This window comes from Drosophila sechellia, chromosome X (genome assembly GCF_004382195.2).
Source record: "Drosophila sechellia strain sech25 chromosome X, ASM438219v1, whole genome shotgun sequence".
In the NCBI taxonomy this organism is placed as follows: Eukaryota; Metazoa; Arthropoda; class Insecta; order Diptera; family Drosophilidae; genus Drosophila; species Drosophila sechellia.
This window is the reverse complement of record NC_045954.1, coordinates 9,757,546-9,775,999: the sequence shown is the minus strand read 5'-3', so window position 1 is coordinate 9,775,999 and position 18,454 is coordinate 9,757,546. Positions and strand designations below refer to the sequence as shown.

At 40.1% G+C, this 18,454-nt stretch overlaps 2 protein-coding genes across 7 annotated transcripts; one reads left to right on the top strand and one right to left on the bottom strand.

Moving 5' to 3' along the window:
* The first annotated feature begins 556 nt into the window (after positions 1 to 556).
* Positions 557 to 17,087, top strand: LOC6620638. 5 transcript variants are annotated; one of them, XM_032724691.1, is made up of 4 exons: positions 557 to 763; positions 13,254 to 13,421; positions 15,634 to 15,723; positions 15,790 to 16,417. In XM_032724691.1, the coding sequence occupies exons 2-4, from the start codon at positions 13,263 to 13,265 to the stop codon at positions 16,165 to 16,167; spliced, it is 627 nt and encodes a 208-aa protein (XP_032580582.1). In that variant the 5' UTR covers positions 557 to 763; positions 13,254 to 13,262; the 3' UTR covers positions 16,168 to 16,417. The 5 variants fall into 5 exon arrangements, with proteins under 5 accessions (XP_032580582.1, XP_032580579.1, XP_032580578.1 ...); XM_032724688.1 differs by lacking the exons at positions 557 to 763; positions 15,634 to 15,723; positions 15,790 to 16,417 and adding exons at positions 6,072 to 7,698; positions 16,563 to 16,712; positions 16,815 to 17,087; XM_032724687.1 differs by lacking the exon at positions 557 to 763 and adding an exon at positions 6,072 to 7,698.
* On the bottom strand, positions 16,985 to 18,442 carry LOC6620637 (microfibril-associated glycoprotein 4). 2 transcript variants are annotated; one of them, XM_032724692.1, is made up of 4 exons: positions 18,207 to 18,442; positions 17,912 to 18,096; positions 17,282 to 17,863; positions 16,985 to 17,221 (listed from the first exon to the last, which is right to left on the bottom strand). In XM_032724692.1, the coding sequence occupies exons 1-4, from the start codon at positions 18,315 to 18,317 to the stop codon at positions 17,080 to 17,082; spliced, it is 1,020 nt and encodes a 339-aa protein (XP_032580583.1). In that variant the 5' UTR covers positions 18,318 to 18,442; the 3' UTR covers positions 16,985 to 17,079. The 2 variants fall into 2 exon arrangements, with proteins under 2 accessions (XP_032580583.1, XP_032580584.1); XM_032724693.1 differs by having other exon boundaries at positions 17,282 to 17,845; positions 18,207 to 18,436.
* Between the last annotated feature and the right edge of the window lie 12 nt (positions 18,443 to 18,454).

Sequence of the window (18,454 nt, the reverse complement as noted above, 5' to 3'; positions counted from 1 at the left end):
CTGGGTGGAAACGCAAAAAGCGAAAGCGCGCAATGAGCGGAAGTAAAAACTTAGTAAAGGTTGAGGGGTGAAATAGCTTGTTTGGGTTCATTTCCGCAAACTAAAGTTCAGAGAAAGGTAGAACTGGGGAATTAACTATGGAGCTCGGCTCGGGTGTTTCGTTTAAAAAATTAGTTTAAATTAGAAAGATTATATTAAATATATATTTTGTACTGTCTATATTTATTATGTCTATATAGCGAATATTTTTGGATCTTCTTGACCCTACAGGGAGTCTCCAAAAGTTTTCCCTGAACCTTTCTCCGTGGGACAACTACTTGGTAGCTTGCCCAATGGAGCGGGCATTGTGTCACTTTCTACTGATTACAGGTTTCATTAAAATGCTTTTACTTGTTTACTTCTGGTGCTTTCTCTGACTCTCTCGCTCTCTCTCTCTTCCGCCTGCTCTCTCTCTGTCTGTCTTTCTCTTGATTTTTTTAAGTGGGCTGAATATTTTTTTAGCGGCGAGTTTCAGTTTTCAGTTATGCGTGAATCTTTCACAAGACAAAGTGACATTTTGCGGGCCGTTTAGTTGTCGCTTTTTTAATTTGAAAAACCTCTGGTTGTGTTTATTGTTTTGTGTTTTTCTTGTGTGCTCAGTGTTTGTGCTGGTTTATTTGCATTTTGATATTGTTTATGAACTCAATTATATATTTTGGTGCTTCGGAGAGTTCGCATTGCAATTAAGTTTGGCAAGCCGTATTTTTATGTTATTATATTTCGCGTGAGTATGTATATAAGGCGGCTGAAAACCAAAAAAAGGGAAAAGAGCGACAATCCCAGCTCAAAATGTGTGTCAAAACGAAAGACTTAGGCAACGAACTTGCTAACTGGGCTAAGCCTCAACTGCAAATGCTGGCATAGGTCAGGTCTGTTCCAAAAACAAACAACACTGGGGGGGTTATTGATGGTGGGGGTTTGATTGAAGAGGGGGGTCGCTATTGATTAGCGCTCGTCCATTAATCGCTTTGGCTACCGAAATTTGGCAACAGCGCCGCCGCAAACAAAAAGTGAAGATTCAAATGCGTTAATTGCTTCATAAATCAATTAACAAAAGCTTAACCAATCGTATTTGTAAGCCGTAAAAAGGGAGAGTTTTATTGTTCTCCTATGACGGAAGGTTTGTGTTCAGCATGTCATATTGATTGTTGATTATATTAAGCTATATGAATTTTGGTTTCACTGGTTGACGTGCTACTTAAATAGCTATTTTAATTACAAATTTTAAATACATTTTAAATAGGTTTATTTGTATGGAAGTGATTTGAGGGGATTTTCCTTTTTGCTCCATTAGTTCATTTGAAAGTCATCCGAATTTTCGGGGTTAACTACCTGGTAACCTACTACTCATTTTCGGCCTGACCCCTGGTCGCTGCCATGATTGAGGATGAACCAGAGTCAGAGCTAAAAAGACACTCAAAAAAAAAAAAAAAAGAAAACATCAACTTGTCTGGGCCATGCAAGAGTGGCCTGGCCCAAAGAAACCGGTAAGGGTCTCAAGGTCGTTCGCGGATCGATGGCTCTGGCCAGATAAGCCTTAGCCCAAGATACAGCAGCCAGTTCAGCCATCAACGCGCTTTGGGCCAAAAGCTAAAATCTATCAGCCATCAACTCTAAGGCATAAGCAATAACAAAAGTCAGTGATGATAGCTGCGGCAAAATAAATAAATAAAATCGAAAACGAGGGAAAAAGCGAAAGTGAACGCCATGAAAGTGGAGCAATCGAGCTGGAAATCCGCCGAAGGCAAACCGGCGAGGGGCGTTTCTACATAAACAAAAATATATATATGCAGGTGTCATATCTAAGTCGGTCAATAAGTTTATTGACCAGACGACGCTCCAAATTGTGCGGTTGTTTCGGGAGAGTTATGCAAATCGATTGTGGCAACCCGATATCGAAAAGCGTAGAAACTTATTGTAAAAAACAATGCCCCATTTTATGTTTTTCGGGTCGATTATTATGCAAATCTCTAAATTTCTTATCCACCACTCGATGTGTTGTGGCTTTATGTTTAAATTAGGAGCGTTAAGGTCCGTAACGCAGATCTTGTATTATACGAATTTTCACACATTTTTTATGATAATATTTTCCCTGGGCAGTAAATTATAAGTTGATGCGGGTCTGGCCTTATGAATGGCTGTTTATGTTATTACCGGAGTGTTTTTTTCTATTATAAAATATGCTTAATACTCTTGAGTTTTATTTGCTTAGCAATTTCATAAGCCTTTGGCATTTTCGTTTAGCTTAGAAGTGATTTCCAATTTACGCCTCATTTAACAGCACTAAGTTCTGCACGGCAATTAAGCAAAGTGATCAGGTTTGAAATGCCTTTCAAAATATCTAATGCCAAAATGATATTATTATGGGGCGACCTTCGCCGGCCGCCAGTGGCGAGATTTATTAATACTATAATTACAATAATGGCTGAACAAACAAATAAACGCTACATGACACCAGAATCTGAATCTCTGGCAACGTTTTGCGCAAAATCAAACGAATCATTTTTGCCTGGCCAAGAACAAAGTTCGTTCGTCCGATTCTAATAGCAATTCTCAGGCTGAGTTTTCAGTGAATGGTCAGTTATTTAGTCTGTCGGCAACGCCTTTTCCAATTAAATTCGACCCGGCTATTGGGTACAAAACAAAAGCTGTTGATGTGAAGGATTGGCTTACAAACGGTCTTAATATAAACCAAATTAACTTTATTTTTCCATTAGAGCATTACATCTTCGTGGGATTTGCTAAGTTAATCGCAACTTTTAGAGATTGTCTATACTCAAAAAATAAAACTCATTTGAACATATCGCTTCTGTGGCAAGACGTTCTATTGCTTAGTGATTGGTTTTAAAAATATATTGCACTTCGTTTTTTATACCTTGTTTATACCTGGCATATATTTATTTTGGCATATTTTAGATCTTTATTAATAAGCTATCCCAGTCTTAAAACATTTCCTTGGTCAAATGTCAAATGTACTGGCAGTAAAACACTTGCGCAAAGCCATCAGCAGTTCATTAGAGGCCCATTGCTGCGGCGGAGTTAAATACATTAGGTGGAAATGGATGCGGAATCGAGTGCTGGCTTCTCCTCCATCTGGTTAACGAGCCGCACTCTCGGTCCAAATGAATTGGTTAATGGGTAATGGTTATGACCGTCCGGCCGCATGTAACTCCCAACTTGCGGCGTGTAAACGGTTACTCGTAAAGCAAGGGGGTGCCCAATGGAGCTGTTACCCGTTTCACTATATCTATTTTCCATTTTTATTTTATTATTTTCATTTTTTTTTTGGTTTTTCCTGCGTGCACTTAGCGGAGTCATCGTGGCCAGAACAGCGATGAGCAGGTGACATTAATGCCGTGGCCCAAAACTGAGCAAAACTAAAAAAAAAAAAAAAAATGAAAAAATAGCAGCAAGCGCATAATGCATAATGACAACCGTTGCATAATCCCCCCAGCCAGTTGGGTAATGCCAAATTATGCCCCGACATGGTGGCGAAGGGTATTATGATATATGCTATATGGCGTATGCTATATAGCCATTTCCAGAGAACAAGTTGCCACTGGTTAAAACGGATTTAATGCGTCTGCCCCACTATTTTGGCCCCTGACATTTTCGACGCGACAACTAAACTTTAGAAACAAAAAAAAATCACACAACACAAAAAACTGACAACTGTAACCAAAAGGCGAAACTGGAAATGCAATGAAGATCTGGTTGTTGTAAATAAAGTCACTAGGGTTCAGGGGGCAAGGATTTGGGGCGCTTTGGGGTCTTGGTCAGGCCAAAACGGCATGTTTTCTGCCAGATTGCTTTGAATAAAAACCATGACACATAGCGCCTGTCTTTTTGCTAACATTTTTTCTGGTTTTCTGTTGTCGGTTTTCTGTCATAAACATTATGACACGCGCTGCGACGCTGATGGACAGTTTGACAGATTGACTCACTGACAAACTGACGAAGTGGCGGGGCTGGCCAGCAATTATAGCGTTCTAATTGAGGCGCCTCAACGGCAACGAGCTGCAATTGAATTTTCATGGATAATTTGCTAATTGAGCTGCCAAATTAGTCAGAACAACTGGCCGGATCTTTTGACATGCAGATCTCTAGTGATTGTTATTTAATTGAAAACACGAAAGCTACACAAAAGTTTAGGTAAATGAAGCATTTTAAATATATTTATACTTCTTTAAAAATACATACGTATTTTTACGTGCATTGCAGGCGTTCAAAACGTATCTTTTTGGTAAAATCTTTTCAATTCAACAATTTATTTTATTTCAAGTGAGCAAGTGTCCAATACAGTAGCTGTTCACTCGCTAAACTCATAACCCTACTAAAATGGGTCAGAATGTGGCTTTTGTTTTCGGAAAACATCTTCAAGGGCATCGTGCTGCGACAAGAAAATTGAAAGTTAATTTAGCTAAGGCCACAAAGTAAGAGGCACTCGAGCATGCACTGGGCACAGGTTCTGCGATCTGTAAAAAAAAATGTGTATAAAAAGATACACAGATGTGGATGTGGATGTTGAGATAAAGGTGGAGATGGAGATGGAGATGAAGTTGCAGGTGGAGGCCTCTGAAGAGACATCTCCCGACCTTGTGACCCACAAAAACGCTGACAGCCGAGCGTGCACTTTGCATTTTGGGTTTTTGCGGTTTCGTTGCTGAAATTTTTACATTTTTTATTTGTCATTTCAACGGATGCGCGCATTAATTTTGCTTTATCTGGGCCCCTCGCTCGTCTGTCGTCACATGAAATGAGAAATAAAATTAAAACTACAAACAAAATAAATGCATGGCAAGGTGCGCCAGCACCTCTTCACGTCAATTAAGGATTATGTTTCGGTCCCGTTCCGGCAAACGACCCAGATGACCTTGGGCCAAGGCGTTGATTAAGTCGCCACATTGATAAGCAATAAGCGAACGGGTTAAGTGGCCACTGGCTGTCTGGGGTTAATTAGAAAGGTTTCCCAAGCACCCAGAAATCGCCAGTGACATTTGCAATTAAATGAGCGGCTGACGGATTGATTACAGAGGATCTGGCCAAGGATCGCAATAATCCTTTTCGAATATAAAAACTGGAAATTATGGAAAATTTTTATTAACGTATCCGAGCCGGTTTTGCGTCTATGTTCAACCTAATAAATCAAGACTTTTAAGCTTAGAAATCTCTTAATAGTTATAGATAATAGTCTAAATTGATCTTGAATATTGTTGAGTATGATATGAAAAACAGAACAACCCCTTCAAATATTACGTGACATAAGCAATTTGCTTAACAAATATCCGAAAATTGCTCAATAAATCTAGATTTGAATGGAAAACATAATAAACATGCTAAAGTCGAGTGCGGATGATCGCATTCTATTTAAATCCAGTTTAAATCTCAAAATTGACTTAATCAACTGCTTCGAATCGATTTGATACGATTCGATATAAATTGAAATCGATTTTTTAGTTAATTGTTACGAATTCAGAACTCGGCCCGCCAGACTGACTAATTATACATGCATGCAGCGGCTGGTCAGCATTTCAAATCGGATCGTATCGGATCATATCGGCTCGTATCGGCTCGTATCGGTTCGTATCGGTTTGTATCAAATCCGATACGAGTGCATCGCATTGGCGTGCAGTCCGTGCACTCGACATGCAATTCTAGTTATTAGGTTTCGTCTGAATTCGATACGCGCACTTTGACTCCAATTTATCGGTCTCCCTCTGGCGTCCGAAGGCGAGCGACTTGATTAAAGTTTCTTGAGCTTGTATTCTTTTCGTTTAGATCGTTTCGTTCGTTTTTTGTTCTCCAGTCGACGACATTTTACTTCTAGCCATAAATACGTATAATTTATGCAGATTATTAATCGTAAAAAGCGTATTAACATGCGATTTAACATAGGCATTTTAGTCCGATCTACTAGTAAATCCAGCTGGTGCTAAATTCTGAGTCAATGTGTGGTAGGATGAACACTCATAAGGCCCACTGTACCATGTAGTAGCATAGTTTTAGGTATGAAGCCCATAGTGGCAGATCATATCCCCGTTAGGAATAAGAATATTATTGTGATCTCGCTCTTACTTATAAGCTAGCATTAAGAGATAAGAATGTATACATAGCTCACTGAAAAACGCATACACACTTGAGAGAGCATAGAAAAAAGAGGAATAGGCGAGACGCGTCATTCGGTGGCGTGCGCTTGAAGAGTAAAGTTGAATAAAGGAATTGTGAGATTATTTAAAAGATATAGTGCGTATATTCATTTTTCGGCGTCCACAACATCAGAAGTGGTCATTACCCACTATGCCTGACATTATATGGAGTGAATTCTCAGTGACCCAACTAAAGAAGTGGTTGGAAGCTCTGGGACGCCAGACTTCCGGCACAAAAGCGGAATTAATAGTGCGTCTGCAGGCCATTTCCCCAGAAACGCGTGGCGATTCACCGCCAAATAACGGATCAGCAACAGAAGAGGTGGAGGAATTGGATGGAGCTGCAGCCTGGCCAAAGCAGAAGGAGCCACAGGGTGGAGACACGCGCGCGATCCCGTTCGACGAGCAGTCATTGCTGTCAGAATCTTTGGAGAACCTCGACCTGGATCAGCTATCGTTGGTGGATACAGAGAGAGCCACTCTAAAAAAGCTTCGGGACGAGATAGAGGCAAACATGGCTGTGCTGCAGAGGATCCAAGCGGATATCGACGACGCAAACAAGAGCAAGTCTGCTCAAGCTCGCCAGATCAATGACGTCATCGAGAACAACAGCAACGGAGACCGCGACAATGTTAACATATGCGCTAACAGCACCGACGCCAATGTTTACAGCATCGACGCCAAGGCTAACAGCACCAAGGTGACTATCGCCGCCGACAACATCGATATGGGACATACCAGTGTTGGAAAAGAAACCGCTGGTAGTGTTGTTCAGCACCAGAGTCGAATTGTAAACAAGCTTCTGGAATCTCCTGCAACATCCCTTGCCTTGGCTAAAGAGGTAACGATGGAGTTTGACGGCAGCTTATGTGCGCGCAACTGGGTCACGCAGTTTCAGAACATCGGAAAAATTTACAATTTGGACGACGGATGCATGCACATGCTGCTAATTGCCAAACTAAAAGGAGACGCACAGCGCTGGCTGCACGCAAGCGCCACACGCATCCTAGAATCTACCGACCAGCTGTGCGAACAGTTAATCTTGACATTCGAGGTCAAGATGTCAAAAGGGGAACTGAGGAATGCATTTCAAAAACGCGAATGGCATCCGGATGAGAAATTTGCTGTTTACTTCGAGGACAAGGTGATGCTGGCCAACGACATCAACATCGATCTAGAGGAGCTTCTGGAAAACATCATTGAGGGAATCCCAGCACCAGCGTTGCGCAACCAGGCGCGCATACAGTGTTTCTCCGAGCCGATGCAAATTCTACGGGCTTTCTCGGAAGTCCGCCTGCCGAAGCACAAAACAGGGAGCGGTTCAGCAAAGCGCCTTGCTGGAGGAGGTGCAACCAATAAGGACTTACGATGTGCCAATTGCAACTCCAAAGGGCACTTCGCCAGGGAGTGTCTCAAGCCAAAGAGGGAGCCCGGATCCTGCTATGCCTGTGGGGCATTTGGACACTTCGTCGGACAATGCGCGGAGCGCAAGAGCGCCAATATCAACAATTATGTAAGACTTGTCAAGATTTTTTTTCAGAATAGCTATAAAATCCCATTAATTACAGAATGCCTCATAGACACAGGGAGTCCAATATCATTTACAAAATTAAGCAATGTATCCAAGGAAATTAATTTAGAATCCGCTGCAGAAACCTATTTCGGGCTGAATAAAAGCCAACTGACAATACATGGAAAAATCTTATGTTACATTATAAAAGAAAAAATTAAATGTTATTTTTATTTGTACGTGGTCCCAGACGAGTCTATGAGTCATAATGTAGTTCTTGGGCGAAATTTCATGGAAGCGTGCCAGTTGAAACTGGATCCAGACGCCTTGGGAAGGATAACGGTCAACCCAGTCGATAGAAAAAAATATAGAAAAGCAAACAGTAAAACAGTCAGTTATATTGTTAGTGAAACAGTTAGTGAAACAGTTAGTGAAACAGTTAGCGAGACAGTTAACGAAGAGGTTGATGAAACAGTTAGTCAAATAGATAATGAAACAGTTAATAAGACAGTTAATAAAACAGCCAACGAAGCGAGTAGTATAGTTAGTCAAACTGTTAACGAGGCAGGTAGCAAAACGATCATCGAAACAGTTATGCCTTTAGCCAACTTCACGACGGATTCCGGACTTTATGCTGCGGTTGTGCCCAGTTATGAAGAAGCTGTTAGAGAAATTTGTAGCATTGATCACTTAGAGGATGAGCAAATGAACTTCATGTGCGGCGAAAACTATAACCAAGCCTTAAACAGTCAGTTAAAGGAGATTATTAAACGCAACTACCTGAGCATTAATAAGCCTACCGAGCCTTTAGTCAAATGCGAAATAAAACTTTGTTTAGAAACGTCAAAACCATTTAGCTGCGCCCCAAGAAGACTTGCCTACTCAGAAAAAGAAAAATTACAAAAACTATTAGATGACTATTTAAAAGAGGGAATTATTCAACCTAGTAAATCAGAGTATGCTTCACCAATTGTTTTAGTCAAAAAGAAAACAGGAGACATAAGGCTATGTATAGACTTTAGAAAACTGAACAAAGTGTTAATTAAAGACAATTATCCGATACCGCTTATCGATGACCTCTTAGATAAGCTAGTCAACAAAAAAGTTTTTTCGAAGCTTGATTTAAAAAACGGTTATTTTCATGTATTCGTTAATAAGGAATCAGTTAAATACACCTCATTTGTTACACCGTTAGGGCAATTCGAATTTCTCAGAATGCCAATGGGCCTAAAAACTGCATCGGCGGTGTTCCAAAGGTTTGTAAACGAAATTTTCGAGGATCTTATAAGGGATAACAAAGTAATTGTATACATGGACGACATCATGATTGCCAGCAAGAACTCGGAGGAGCATTTAGAAACCTTAAAGGAAGTGTTCATCAGATTAGCTCAAAATAAATTGGAATTACGAATGGATAAATGTGAGTTCTTTCAGACAAATATTAAATATTTAGGATTCATTATAAATGGTGAAGGCATTAAGGCTGATGACAAAGGAATAGAGGCCATACAGCATTTTCCAGTTCCAGACAAAATACAAGCCGTTCAAAGTTTTCTGGGCTTATGTTCATACTTCCGTAGATTTATAAAAGATTTTTCAACATTAGCGAAACCTTTATATGACCTTTTGAGAAAAAATGAAAAATTCAAATTTGGAGAAAAGGAAATGAGCTGTTTCTCAACTCTTAAGGAAAAGCTGGTGCAGGCACCGGTCTTAGCAATTTATAATTTCAAAGACGAAATAGAACTGCACTGTGATGCAAGCGCTCTTGGTTTCGGTGCGGTGTTATGTCAAAAAAAAGAGGATGGAAAATTACACCCAATATTTTATTTTTCAAAGCGAACAACAGTCGCTGAGGCAAAATATCACAGTTTCGAATTGGAAACAATGGCAATTATTCACGCACTGCGAAGATTTAGAATATATTTGTACGGAAAACGCTTTAAAATTATAACTGATTGTAATTCTCTTACTTTGACGCTTAACAAGATTGAACTTAATCCGCGAATAGCTAGATGGGCGTTAGAGCTCCAGAACTACGATTATGAGCTCATACATAGAGAAGGTAAAAGGATGCAGCATGTTGATGCTCTTAGTAGGTGCACGAATATTTTGATAGTGGAATCAAATACGTTTGAAGACAATTTAGTAATCTGCCAAGGCAAGGATCAAAAAGTTCAAGAAATCAAGAAACTACTGGAAAAAAATGAACATAAGTTGTTCGAAATGAGAAACGGAATAATTTATAGAAAGTGTAACGACGGCAGACTTTTATTTTATGTTCCCACAGACATGGAAGATCATATTCTATATAAATATCACAATGAGATCGGACACATAGGTAGAGACAAAATGTTAGATGTTATTTCTAAATCTTATTGGTTTCCCAATGCCAAAGACAAATGTTTGAGCCATATAGAAAATTGTTTAAAATGTGTTGCGTTCTCCCCTAAGACAGGCAAGGAAGGATTTCTACACTGCATTCCGAAGGGCAGCAAACCGTTTGAACTAATACATATCGATCATTACGGCCCAGTCGACTCAGGCAGATCCAAAAAACATATTTTTGTTGTCATCGATGGTTTCACGAAGTTCGTACGTTTATACGCCACAAAAACCACTAATACAAAGGAAGTCATTACAGCCCTGAAGGACTATTTTAGAGCATACAGCAAGCCTAAATGCATCATTTCAGATAGGGGAAGTTGTTTTACATCCAAGGAATTTGATGACTTTATCTTAGAGTTCGATGTTAAGCATATGAAGATTGCGACTGGTTCACCCCAAGCAAACGGACAGGTTGAAAGAGTCAATAGAAGCCTAGGTCCAATGATAGCGAAACTGGTACAGCCAGAGAAAGGCATATATTGGGATACAGTAATAGATAAAGTTGAGCACGTCTTAAATAATACACAGCACCGCAGCATCAAGCAAACTCCAAGCAGAGTTCTTTTTGGGTTAGAGCAAAGAGGAAAAATAGTAGACGAATTAAGAGAAAAACTAGAGGAATTAGAAAATACTGAAGAAGATAGGGATTTGGCAAAAATTAGAAGCGAAGTTGAGAATAATCAAAAAAAGGCTCAAGCGTATAATAAAACACATTATGACAAGACCGCAAGACAGCCGTCAGAATACAAAAAAGGAGATTATGTGATGGTAAAAAATTTCGACAGTACAGCAGGCATCTCTAGAAAATTGATTCCAAAGTGTAAAGGCCCATATGTGATATCTAAAGTATTAAGAAACGACAGATTCTTGTTAAAAGACGTAGAAGGTTTTCAGATATCTCGTAACCCATACCAAGGTGTCTGGAGCATCCAAAATATTAAGCATTGGATAGGCAACAAGAAAAATAAACGAAGACACAATTAAACAATAATAACAATATAATAACAGATTAATATAGTATGTAAATATGTATAAATAAGGTAAAAGAATTCATCATACAACTAAGCAATCAATGTAAACCATGATCAGGGGATCAGCTAGTCAGGACGGCCGAGTTGTGGTAGGATGAACACTCATAAGGCCCACTGTACCATGTAGTAGCATAGTTTTAGGTATGAAGCCCATAGTGGCAGATCATATCCCCGTTAGGAATAAGAATATTATTGTGATCTCGCTCTTACTTATAAGCTAGCATTAAGAGATAAGAATGTATACATAGCTCACTGAAAAACGCATACACACTTGAGAGAGCATAGAAAAAAGAGGAATAGGCGAGACGCGTCATTCGGTGGCGTGCGCTTGAAGAGTAAAGTTGAATAAAGGAATTGTGAGATTATTTAAAAGATATAGTGCGTATATTCATTTTTCGGCGTCCACAAATGTTAGGGTCAAGGGTAGTGGCTTTGGTTGCTCTAGGGGAGGTTAATATTGCTTTTTCCATTTAAAGAAAAACCAGAAGAAACGCCGAGTATCGAGTGTCTCGACTATTCGTGTACCCATACAATTATATTTTTAATGAAACTTTCATCATAACTACTCAAAAAATTGTAATTTCGCTTAAAGAAACATTGTTTTGTATAGCTAATAACTAATACTAAATATCCCTATCACTTTTTGACGGATTATGGAAAACTAGTTTTTGGGTTAATTTTCGAATTTTTTTGTAACATCATCAAAATTTCCAAAAAATGGCCAAAAAATAGAATTTGCATTTTTGGACACAGTTTAATTGGAAATTAAATTACGAGCTCAACGAGGTATAACATTTCATATTCAGGCTATTATTTTTAAAGTTGTGGCCAAAAAGCGGATTATTTGATGACCGAAATTACGAAATACGGCTTTTGCCAAAAACTTGATATTTACAAACGGAATTTTCGTCATAACTTCAATGAAAATTGTCATACAGACGAAAGAATAACTGTTTTGAGCAGCTAATTACCAGTTCTAACGATCCCTATCACTTTTTGAAGAATTTAGGAAAAATAATTTTTGGGTCAATTTTCGCATTTTTTGTAAGGGGTAACATCATCAAAATCTGAAAAAAAGGCAAAAAATTTTAATTTTAATTTTGAATACAGTTTGATTGGAAATTTAATTACAAGTTTAGCGAGGTATACCATTCCAGGTTTTGACAATTAAATTTCAAGTTGTGGTCAAAAAACCGATTATTCGATGAAAATTCGTCCATTCATAAAATTCAATATTTACGAATGGAATTTTCTTTATTATTTCGCTAAAAATTATCATATCGATCAATGAGTAATTGTTTTGAGCGGCTTATTACCAATAATAATGACTCCTATTTCTTTTTGACGAACGAAGGGTTTAAAAGGACTTCCATCACACCCTTGTGTAACCACTAACCACCGAAAAAAGTGCCTAAGAATGCATATTGAGCATACGCCGCGTATGACCGACTTGTGCCTCCCTTTTGTATGTGTGTGTGTGCCTTAATTGAAAGCCAAAGAGTACAAATTAAAAGCGCATTGCAGAAACACCATTAACAAAGCAACAACACCGGTGACTTAACATCTCCAGCGGCTGGTTTTGCACTTTATTGAGCGCTTTCCGTTCGAATTTGCGCTCAAACCCGCTCAAAAACGTGTTTTTTGCGCCGGCGTTCCGCTCGAATCGCTGCCAACGTCGCCGTCGACGTCTGGCATCCAACAACGAATCCAAACGTATCCATGAATCCACGAATCGGGCGGCAATAAAATTCAATTTGGCCGGATTGCGTTCGTCTGGGATTTTTCGGTGGATATTTTGAGTGGACTGCGCAGCGGCGCTAAACAAAAAGCTCTGCGCATGCGCCGTGGGCTGTGTAACCAATTTTTTGGCCACTGCTAAATCATTGAAGTAACTTTCGTCCGCAGTCATTTGCTTAAAGTTAGTGAACGTGCTAGTATCGCGTATCTGGCGGCGCGGCTTCCAGACGACAACAAAAACACTTGCCTCAAAAAGTTTATTTTATTTTTTTTTTTATCCACCCCGAGCTTTGTGTTTTATTTTGCGGTACAAAACAAGATATATACAACAAAAACCTTTCTTATATAAAATCAACGAAAATTTTCCACTGCAAATTTAACCTATATTTTGTTCGCTTGCAGAAACTAATTATGCAGTTCACCAGGAGCCGTTTGTTACTATCGATGGCCGTGCTATCGGCACTGCTATCGTTATCGCTGGGCTTTCCCGCTCCTCAGCAAACAAATTCGGAACTGGAGGCAAATTTCCAGGGTACCAGCGATCCCGACTTGAATCCTATCAACGCAGAGGTAAAAAAACAATTGATTGACTAGACAAGTAGCATCCGAAATCCCTTCGAGAAAAATCCAAAACCCCAACAAGGAAGTGTGCAAGCATTTCAAAAGAGGGAGTTCGAAAACTTGATTGTCTCCTGGCGTGAAAGTAAAATTTTCCCGCTCTCGCTCTCTGTTGTTGCACATTTTCATCGCTTGTTTTTTGTGTTTTTTGCCCGTTATGCAAGCTGCTAATTTTGTGGTGCATTGAACCGACTTCTGGGCAATTTTCTGGCCTCACCGCTCGTATGCAAATCAGGCAAAATGCAAAGAGCCAGATAAAAAATGGTTTAAAGCCAAATTCAATTCCAAATTCGTTGGCCATTCGAGACCAGACGACCTTGATGGCGACAAAACTTGTTAACGACCTACGTTAACATTTCAAAACCATTCCAAAAGCCAAAACCGAAAACTGAAAACCCAAAAAAAGCCGAAAAATCAAAGCCAACGCCTTGGCCAAAAAGAGATGGCCAGATGCGGGCAGAAAGAGAGGGGTATAAGGGAGCTTCTTCATGGCTCATCACTTCTTCTTCTCTCGCTTCCTCTTATTCGCATAAATTGTGAAACATTTCCGCGCCTCCAAAAGTTGGTTCATATATTTATTTCTTCGTCTTCATTGATGCAACCATTCGTAGTGAAAATCATTGGATTTGAGGTAATTGCTTGGGAAATTAAGAAAATGCAAATAAGAGGGGATTAAAAAAGTTAATGGCAGACTTAAAATCAATTTCTTCAATATCCAAAGACTGTAAATGTAGGTAAATAGTTTTCAGCAAAAGGATAAACATACATGTTATAAAAAATACAGGAAAATATTATAGATTCCTTTGAGCTTTGCCAAAAATTGAGCATTTTCACAGTTTTCCACTTTTCCATTCAAGTTGTAGTTAAACTTGTTGTAAGTCCCTTCGTTTAACTGCTTGTTCAGCTTTCAACAACTGACCTGATTTTGCTCTATATAAATCATAGCTCACGCTTTTTGTTTGTCACTTCAGCGGACAAAAACAAAAGGCATAAAGTAAAGGTGTAGAGCGTAATGTGTTTAGCGTTTTGTTAAACTAATAAATCGCCTAGTTGCTTAGCTTCTCGAAAACCAAAAAGACAGACAAAAATATGATCCATGTGGGCTGCTCCAAGCGATTTTCTGTCGGGCAATCTCAAAAAAACTTTCAAGAGGGAGAATGGCAGAACAATGAACCGAAATTGCCAAGTGAATTGCATAACTTTTAAGATATTACTTGTGATCAAAATCTGTAGGCTGCAGGCGAATTATTGTTAAACGTTTTCATGCTGATTAATTGTCCTTAACTTTTCGTTTTGAAACTAGATTTTTGGAGACCTTTAATATCCACAAACAAGACCGTGAATTTTATAGATATTACTTAAGCACTTTATTGCATTTAAAAAAATTTAAATCATAGTCAACGTATTTCATAACTTTTTAAGAGGCCCAGAAGACGTCAAGTCGAATAAAAAGGTCGGATAATTGCAAGTAGTAATGCAATGTACTAAGATCCCATATCGCTTGAATTCGGCTGGAAATTCAATTCCAATGGTTTGGATTATGTGTTTTGGTTGGAAATGAGTTGATTTCGGCTTCGATATTGAGCTGCACATATACATATATGACCGAATGACGAGGTGAATTTTAAGTGCCTTGGACCAGCTTGGATCGATCGAGAAGCAGTCCGAAAGTATCAGATATAGCGATAGGCATCGGCTTAGAATGACCGAAGGTCCCCAAGTCCACAAGTGATATAATTACTTATGTATGTGCAGTACATGAGTGCTTTTTTTCTTCTTCGACCAGCCCCAAAAATTGGGTCAAGTCTAACTGGCCCCCAGTGTCGAGTGGTTTTTTACCCGCTCTTTGGCAGCAATTAAACTTGAAGTCGGCACTCAAGAGGTGTAATTAGGCAAAGAATCCAATCGATTAAAGCCAGACAAGTCCGAAAATGCCAGATCGGCAATTAGGCATGATATAAAATGACTGGAAAAAATTAATATATATGCTTAGAGATCTCAAAAGAAATCAATTTGTGTGTCTTAACAGTGAATCTCAAAATCTTGTAATTATAAAAAGCTTCAAGTTAACTAGAAGCAATTTGGCTAATGTCCTTTGCCAGTGCTCCTCCGATTCTTCCCGTGTGGGTGATCCTGTATTTTCCACTTCGATTTCCATTTCCAGGAGGTGTTAGGTGTCCAGGAGCGCAACAAAAGAAAACTGCCCGATGCCACATTCGAGGCTAAGAACGCAGTGCTCGGTTTTGTGTTTGGCGTGAGTATTTCATATGCTTAAAATAATAAAAAAATATATATACAAACTATAAACAAATATATGTAGAAAATCGACAACTTCCTGGATACAAAGACGCGGGTGATCGAGCAGCTGGACCGATCGAATATCGAGAAGAACAAGCAGTGGGACATCAAGTCGCCGGTGCCCATCAAGGACTTCCAGACTCTGATCACCGCCGTGGTGTCGCCGAAGATCCGCTCGATTGGCAACATTGCTAATGACCTGACCACCGGTGTGCTGACCACGATTACCGCCTTCAGTGGCTCCTCCTCGGGCGGCGGAAATGCGAACGCCGGATTGGGCAATGTGGTGTCCAAGTTCCTCAGCTTTTCGGGACCAATCCTGCAGGGATCCTCTGGCGGAGTCAATGGAATCGCCGGCGTGACGACACCAGCTCCCGATTCTGATGAGGCGGGCTACTAGGAGGTGTAATAGCAACGATCCAAGGCCAACTAATGGAAGCTGTAATTTATCGTTGAATCCCTATTCGTTTCTTCCCACATCCATCAGAATCTTTGTTGAATTTCCAACCCCCTCGCTCGAATCGTTTTTATTTTTTTGTTTACACCCTAGTTAAGTTTCATGTTTGTAAATATTCGGCATAAACAAATATATATATTTAGAGAAATTCACGACACTACAAAAGCGAATAAAACCGAAAACAGAAAACCAATATAACACGCACCTAGTTTCGATTTGGGGCCTTGGCCTTGTCAAGTTTTTGGATTTTGGATTTTCGAATTGGATTTTGGATCCCTCTGCTCACTCACATGGCTCATCTATATACTTATCTATTTGTTTCTCTATATATTTGCCAGACCAAGAGACGCCGTCGGGCGGGGGGAAAAGATCTAAGCGATGCCGCCGAAATCATGAGCGATGCCTCCCTGGAACTTCCATCTGAACTATTGAACAAATCCCTAGTGACGGTCACCAATATCTCAAAGTCGTTGTCTCGTCTGATTTTGGTAAGTAATATATAGATAGAATATGGCTTTATAGTAACAAGAAGAAACTAGTAATGTTTGTTTAAAAGGCAATATATATATATATATATATTTATATTACAGAACTCCGCTCGTCGCTATTCCCGCTTTGTGCTCTTCTTTAAGCCAGTTTTCGGAGATGCCCTGGTGGTCAAGGGATCTGAAGATTCCACTACAACCACCACAGTTCGAACCACCACAACCACCGAAGAGACTGACAAGCTCAACGAAGTCTAAATAGAATTTAATTTTTAATTAATCTTTTGTAGTTTTATTAGTTTGTTTTTTTTTCATAACCTGTTGGGCGTTTGGTTAATATGTGTCTGGTGTAGTCAATAAAGTTAATTATTTATAAAACGGCGCGTGGACGAACCATCATGCGAACTATTTTCAGGGAACCTTTGGGTCCATTCAAGAAACCGCGCCACAGAATGCCCTTGAAGCCATCAACATCCCGTTCTAGAAGGCGTTGATATAGGCCGAAGGGGTTGCTATAGGAAAATAAATGATATACTATTGGATAATAATTCTTAAAATGAATAAGAACGCACGTGAGATTGCAGGAGCCGCCATACCAAAAAGCTCCCGACTGCTGAACTGCGCAATTTTGCTCATTTTCATTATTAACCCTATCGGAGGTAGTGAATTTTTTTCCCGTGTGGTCACGCAGTGCATCAGCAGCATCGCCGTGGTAGTCCCCCAGGACATTCAGACGATACTGTTCCGATTCACTGCCGATGCTAAAATGATCATAAAGGGCATATCTCAGCTCCTGCTTTCGATTTTGAAGCTGAACCAACAGCTCGTAGTTGTCACTACTCGTAATCTGATGCAATTTATCCAATCCAATGAAGAACTCGGTGGTTAGTGGGCCGAAACCGATCTTGTAATCCGCCCACTTGCGATTGAAGTCCTCACTGCCATCATAACGATTAACCACCATGGTCCAACCACCGTTCCTGACCTTCTGATCGCAGAAAACAAAGAAGGGTTCCACGTTCGAGCGGGGTCTAATGCGCACCACACCGTGCTGCTGTTTCAGGCAGTTTGCCGGAGTGACTGGAGCGGCCACTGCACCACCACCGTTGGCCAGGAGTTGTGGCTCAATGTCCAGGCTGTTGAGGGAGAAGGGACTGTGAATTATCACACAGGAATAAGAACGACTGCCGGCAAATACCTACAATCGAGATGCCAGTGCATTGGGCGAAGCGATTCCCACCAGCGGTGCACTTCCCGCTCTTCGCAGATCCACCAACTGCTCCTGGAGACTGCCTATCTGCTCCTTGACACTAGCTATTTCGTTGTTCAGCGATTGCATCCGAGTGGTAAGACCACTTAAAGCCGAAACTGGACAGCTGCTGGAACTCTATAAAAAGCATGTCAAGACTTAACACGATGAGCTCTCTTTGTTTTTGATCTACAAGCACAGACTTTGTACTGTAGAATATGATTTGGCAGTCGGTTTTTCCAACTCACCGCATTGCCCAAGGAGGGCGGAACCATCAGTCCTCCGCCCAGATCCGTTTGTGTGGTGGATAGACAGGCCATGGCCATGACCAAGGCATCCAGCTGCAGCACCTGTGACATTTTGGCACTTTCGATTACTGGCCACCAACTAGACGACTAACTAACTGGCTGACTGACTAACTAACTAACTAAGCCGCAAAGTGAACATCAACTACTGATCTGAGGCGCAATGCATGTGTGAATTGAAACAAAGGTCA